The 5,000-nt window shown below is 57.5% G+C and overlaps 1 protein-coding gene across 1 annotated transcript; it reads right to left on the reverse strand.

Moving 5' to 3' along the window:
• Nucleotides 1-4,095: 4,095 nt before the first annotated feature.
• On the reverse strand, nt 4,096-4,701 carry LOC113810459 (MAPK-interacting and spindle-stabilizing protein-like). Its single transcript, XM_027362136.2, has one exon. It carries the CDS (start codon nt 4,699-4,701, stop codon nt 4,096-4,098), a length of 606 nt encoding a protein of 201 aa, XP_027217937.2.
• Between the last annotated feature and the right edge of the window lie 299 nt (nt 4,702-5,000).

Genomic DNA, 5,000 nt, shown 5'->3' on the forward strand with positions numbered 1-5,000 from the left:
AGGGAGAAGAAGGGGAAGATGGAGTGAGAGAGAAAGAGGGAAAGGGAGAGAGAGAGAGAGGGAAGAGTGAGAGAGAGAGAGGGGAGAGAGTGAAAGAGAGAGAGGGGGAAGAGTGAGAGAGAGAGAGAGGGAAGAGAGGGAAGAGAGAGGGAGAGAGAGAGAGAGAGAGAGAGAGAGAGAGGGAGAGAGAGAGAGAGAGAGAGAGAGAGAGAGAGAGAGAGAGAGAGAGAGAGAGAGAGAGAGAGAGAGAGACAGAGACAGAGAGAGAGAGAGAGATGGAGAGAAGAGCCTGCAAGATAGATAGATAAAGAGAGAGAGATGGAGAGAAGAAGAAACTACGAGAGATCGAGAGATAACCAGAGATAAATAAATAACGACAGAGGGAAAGACAGAGATACAGAATGTCTCCCTCTCTCATGCAACTCAGATCATGCAGTATCGTTGCAACCTCCGTGGACAACATGCTCGCTAGGTGACCCGAGGAAGCAGATGGTCAAGCACATGCAAAACACAAGTAGGAGATTGGATCGGTTCCGCCCATCGATCCCTTCCTCAAGCAACTTGCAATCATATGCAAAATTCTGCTTTTTATCTCCTCAAATTGGATAATGAGAAATCCCGAGTTACCGAAGATTGTAAAACCAACTTAAGTAACAGTTTCATTTTGTTCCCCCCCCCCCAAAAAAAAAAAAAAAAAAAAAACAGAAAAAATCCCAGGTCAGTTTCGAATCGCTTTGATATCAAAGGCTTTCGGCTGCACAAAGTGAAGAGAAGTAGCTGTACAAGCGGTGATGTACGTCATAATGCGGGGTGCTGTAGTACAAGTAAAGTGTACAGCCTGGATAAGCATAATAGATATGAATCGACCAAGACTACGGGCCGTGCCTGATGTGGCCACTTTAAATCACACACAAACATGAAGTTATTTGCCTCACACATTAAATGATACTTATTACACATATCGTATATCATTCGGGAGGCGACCATATGCTCCTTGGACGACGTTTTCCACGGACGTCCCCTGGGAAAGGGACTTGAGAACGGGAGTAACGGGGCCATATGCTCAGATATGCTCGTGGGAGAATGTTAAACTGTATTTACAGATTGGAGGCTAATGATCACATGTATGTTTGTGCGTGTGTGTAAACGCATCGACTGACGTACATGTAAACGTACACACACACACACACGCAAACACACACACACACACACGTGCACACACGAGCGCGTGCTCACAAACATGCAGAAGCACAAACTTGGCTATACATACATAATTACACAAAATCAAACTCTCACACGTCTATTTATCTATTCATTAACTTTTTTTCTTCTTCTTTTTTATCTCTCACTACGAATATCTATATCTATTGACTTCTTTATTAGACATACACACATAGATACACACACACACATATTTACATACATACTTACATACATACACAAACACATATACACATACATATATATATGTATGTATAAGTGTGTATATGTACATATATATATATATATATATATATATATATATATATATATATATATATATATATATATATATATATAGAGAGAGAGAGAGAGAGAGAGAGAGAGAGAGAGAGAGAGAGAGAGAGAGAGAGAGAGAGAGAGGAAGAGAGATTGATTCACCTACACACACACACGCATCGAGTACGATTCCGAAACTGTTGTCTCACTTTCCTCAATAAATCTAGTTTGTGCATTGTGGGTTTTTCTTCCACATACATATATATATATATATATATATATATATATATATATATATATATATATATATATATATATATATATATATATATATATATACATATGCCGTATGTTTGTCTATACGTACATGTGTGTGTTGTAGTCCATGCCCATGTGCGTGCGCGTGTGCATCGCCGTGTGCGCGCAGACCCCACTTACCGCGCAGCTAAGCATCGGGTGGCGCATCAAATGATAGCGTCCGCCGAGCCTCGCAGTCGGCCGGTCGGGACGCGTCGGATGATAGATGCGACGGCAGTTCCATCGGCGGCCGACAGAGACAGTCCAGTCCGCTCGCCGAGGCACAACCGCCACTTAACCCGGGCGCCGCGAGTTCGGGTCGAGGCGCGTCGGTTCGGCCTCCGTCGGTGGGTTGCAGAAGGGGGTCGGGGGAGGGGAGGGAATGGGTTGGGGAGAGGGGGAGAAAGTGCGATGATTTGGGTGCTGGTGATGGTGGTGATGGTGGTGGCGATGGGCCTTGAGTGTGATGGTATTGACGACCATAGAAAGGATAATGAAGGTGACGGGAATCATGTCATTATCACCACGCGGCTGTTCTTTTCATTTTCTTAAAAGAAGTTGGTTTCCCTTCCGAATCGACCGCCGCAGACCATCCGGCCCAGCCCGACGGACCCCGACGAACCCCGACAGCGGCCAGGCCATTGCTATGCACTCCTAACCGGCCTTCGTTCGTCCTTCGTCCAGCCCGCATGTGCCTGCCTGCCGAGCCGCCCTCGCTCCCTCGCCCACCCTCCCCGCCCGCCCGCCGCCCGCCCGCCCACCACAATCGCATTCCAGCAGTGATATCATTTAGCAAAACAGCTTTTTATTTGCAGCCTGTGATTACGGATCCTGCAGAGGCCGGTTCGAGGGCGCCGTCCATCGCGGGGTTTCGAGTCCCGGATCCGCTGGGACCTAAAAATCACAATTTACTTAGACTGATGATAATCCCGCTGCCGTAATCAGCGCCCTTACGGCAGGCTACAGCACTGCGGGCTTCGATTCCCCGGCGCCGTTCAATTCGCGGGTTGCCGGGAAAGTGTATCGGATAGAATTGTGTTCAGTGTCAATAGCCCTGATATATCGGCCCATCTCTCAAGGCAGGAGTTGTGATTAGTCTTTCGCTCGGCCGCGCTCGCTGAATAAGCAAGCGACACGCCTCGACGTCCGGGGACCCCGAATGGGCGGCGACGGGCGTGGGGGCAATCCCGGACCGTGGGCGTGGGGGCAATCCCGGACCGTGGGCGTGGGGGCAATCCCGGACCGTGGGCGTGGGGGCAATCCCGGACCGTGGGCGTGGGGGCAATCCCGGACCGTGGGCGTGGGGGCAATCCCGGACCGTGGGCGTGGGAGCAATCCCGGACCGTGGGCGTGGGGGCAATCCCGGACCGTGGGCGTGGGGCCAATCCCGGACAGTGGGCGTGGGGGCAATCCCGGACCGTGGGCGTGGGGGCAATCCCGGACCGTGGGCGTGGGGGCAATCCCGGACCGTGGGCGTGGGGGCAATCCCGGACCGTGGGCGTGGGGCCAATCCCGGACCGTGGGCGTGGGGGCAATCCCGGACCGTGGGCGTGGGGGCAATCCCGGACCGTGAGCGTGGGGCCAATCCCGAACCGTGGGGGCAATCCCGGACCGTGGGCGTGGGGGCAATCCCGGACCGTAGGCGTGGGGGCAATCCCGGACCGTGGGCGTGGGGGCAATCCCGGACCGTGGGCGTGGGGGCAATCCCGGACCGTGGGCGTGGGGGCAATCCCGGGCCGTAGGCGTGGGGGCAATCCCGGACCGTGGGCGTGGGGGCAATCCCGGACCGTGGGCGTGGGGGCAATCCCGGACCGTGGGCGTGGGGCCAATCCCGGACCGTGGGCGTGGGGGCAGTCCCGGACAGTGGGCGGGGGGGCAATCCCGGACCGTGAGCGTGGGGCCAATCCCGGACCGTGGGCGTGGGGGCAATCCCGGACCGTGGGCGTGGGGGCAATCCCGGACCGTGGGCGTGGGGCCAATCCCGGACCGTGGGCGTGGGGGCAATCCCGGACCGTAGGCGTGGGGGCAATCCCGGACCGTGGGCGTGGGGGCAATCCCGGACCGTGGGCGTGGGGGCAATCCCGGACCGTGGGCGTGGGGGCAATCCCGGACCGTGGGCGTGGGGGCAATCCCGGACAGTGGGCGTGGGGGCAATCCCGGACCGTGGGCGTGGGGGCAATCCCGGACCGTGGGCGTGGGGGCAATCCCGGACCGTGGGCGTGGGGGCAATCCCGAACCGTGGGGGCAATCCCGGACCGTGGGCGTGGGGGCAATCCCGGACCGTGGGCGTGGGGGCAATCCCGGACCGTGGGCGTGGGGCTAATCCCGGACCGTGGGCGTGGGGCCAATCCCGGACCGTGGGCGTGGGGGCAATCCCGGACCGTGGGCGTGGGGCCAATCCCGGACCGTGGGCGTGGGGCCAATCCCGGACCGTGGGCGTGGGGCCAATCCCGGACCGTAGGCGTGGGGGCAATCCCGGACCGTGGGCGTGGGGCCAATCCCGGACCGTGGGCGTGGGGGCAATCCCGGACCGTGGGCGTGGGGCCAATCCCGGACCGTGGGCGTGGGGCCAATCCCGGACCGTGGGCGTGGGGGCAATCCCGGACCGTGGGCGTGGGGCCAATCCCGGACCGTGGGCGTGGGGCCAATCCCGGACCGTGGGCGTGGGGCCAATCCCGGACCGTGGGCGTGGGGCCAATCCCGGACCGTAGGCGTGGGGGCAATCCCGGACCGTGGGCGTGGGGGCAATCCCGGACCGTGGGCGTGGGGGCAATCCCGGACCGTGGGCGTGGGGGCAATCCCGGACCGTGGGCGTGGGGGCAATCCCGGACCGTGGGCGTGGGGGCAATCCCGGACCGTGGGCGTGGGGCCAATCCCGGACCGTAGGCGTGGGGGCAATCCCGGACCGTGGGCGTGGGGCGACATTGCCGCGAAGGGAGAAGCCTCTTAAGGTGTTCCATCCCTGAGACACCTTCGCGTACTGTGTTCTGGAGGAAGATGTTGTTCCATTTGTCACTCGCCTGCGGTTCAGGAACGAGCCCAGATTAGGGTGGTTAGAACCTCGTCGGAGAACGCAGAACCCATGAGACAGATGACGATCGCATGTATTGTTGACACCGGTGGGGAAAAAATGACACCGACGGGGAAAAAATGACACCGGCGGGGAAAAAATGACACCGGTGGGGGGAAAATGACACCGGTGGGGAAAGAATGACACCGTCGGG

This window comes from Penaeus vannamei, chromosome 26 (genome assembly GCF_042767895.1).
Source record: "Penaeus vannamei isolate JL-2024 chromosome 26, ASM4276789v1, whole genome shotgun sequence".
Lineage (NCBI taxonomy): Eukaryota > Metazoa > Arthropoda > Malacostraca > Decapoda > Penaeidae > Penaeus > Penaeus vannamei.

Bases quoted from the DNA above. Each gene is read 5' to 3' on its own strand.
- LOC113810459 (XM_027362136.2), bottom strand. From the start codon at position 4,701: ATGTCGCCCCACGCCCACGGTCCGGGATTGCCCCCACGCCTACGGTCC.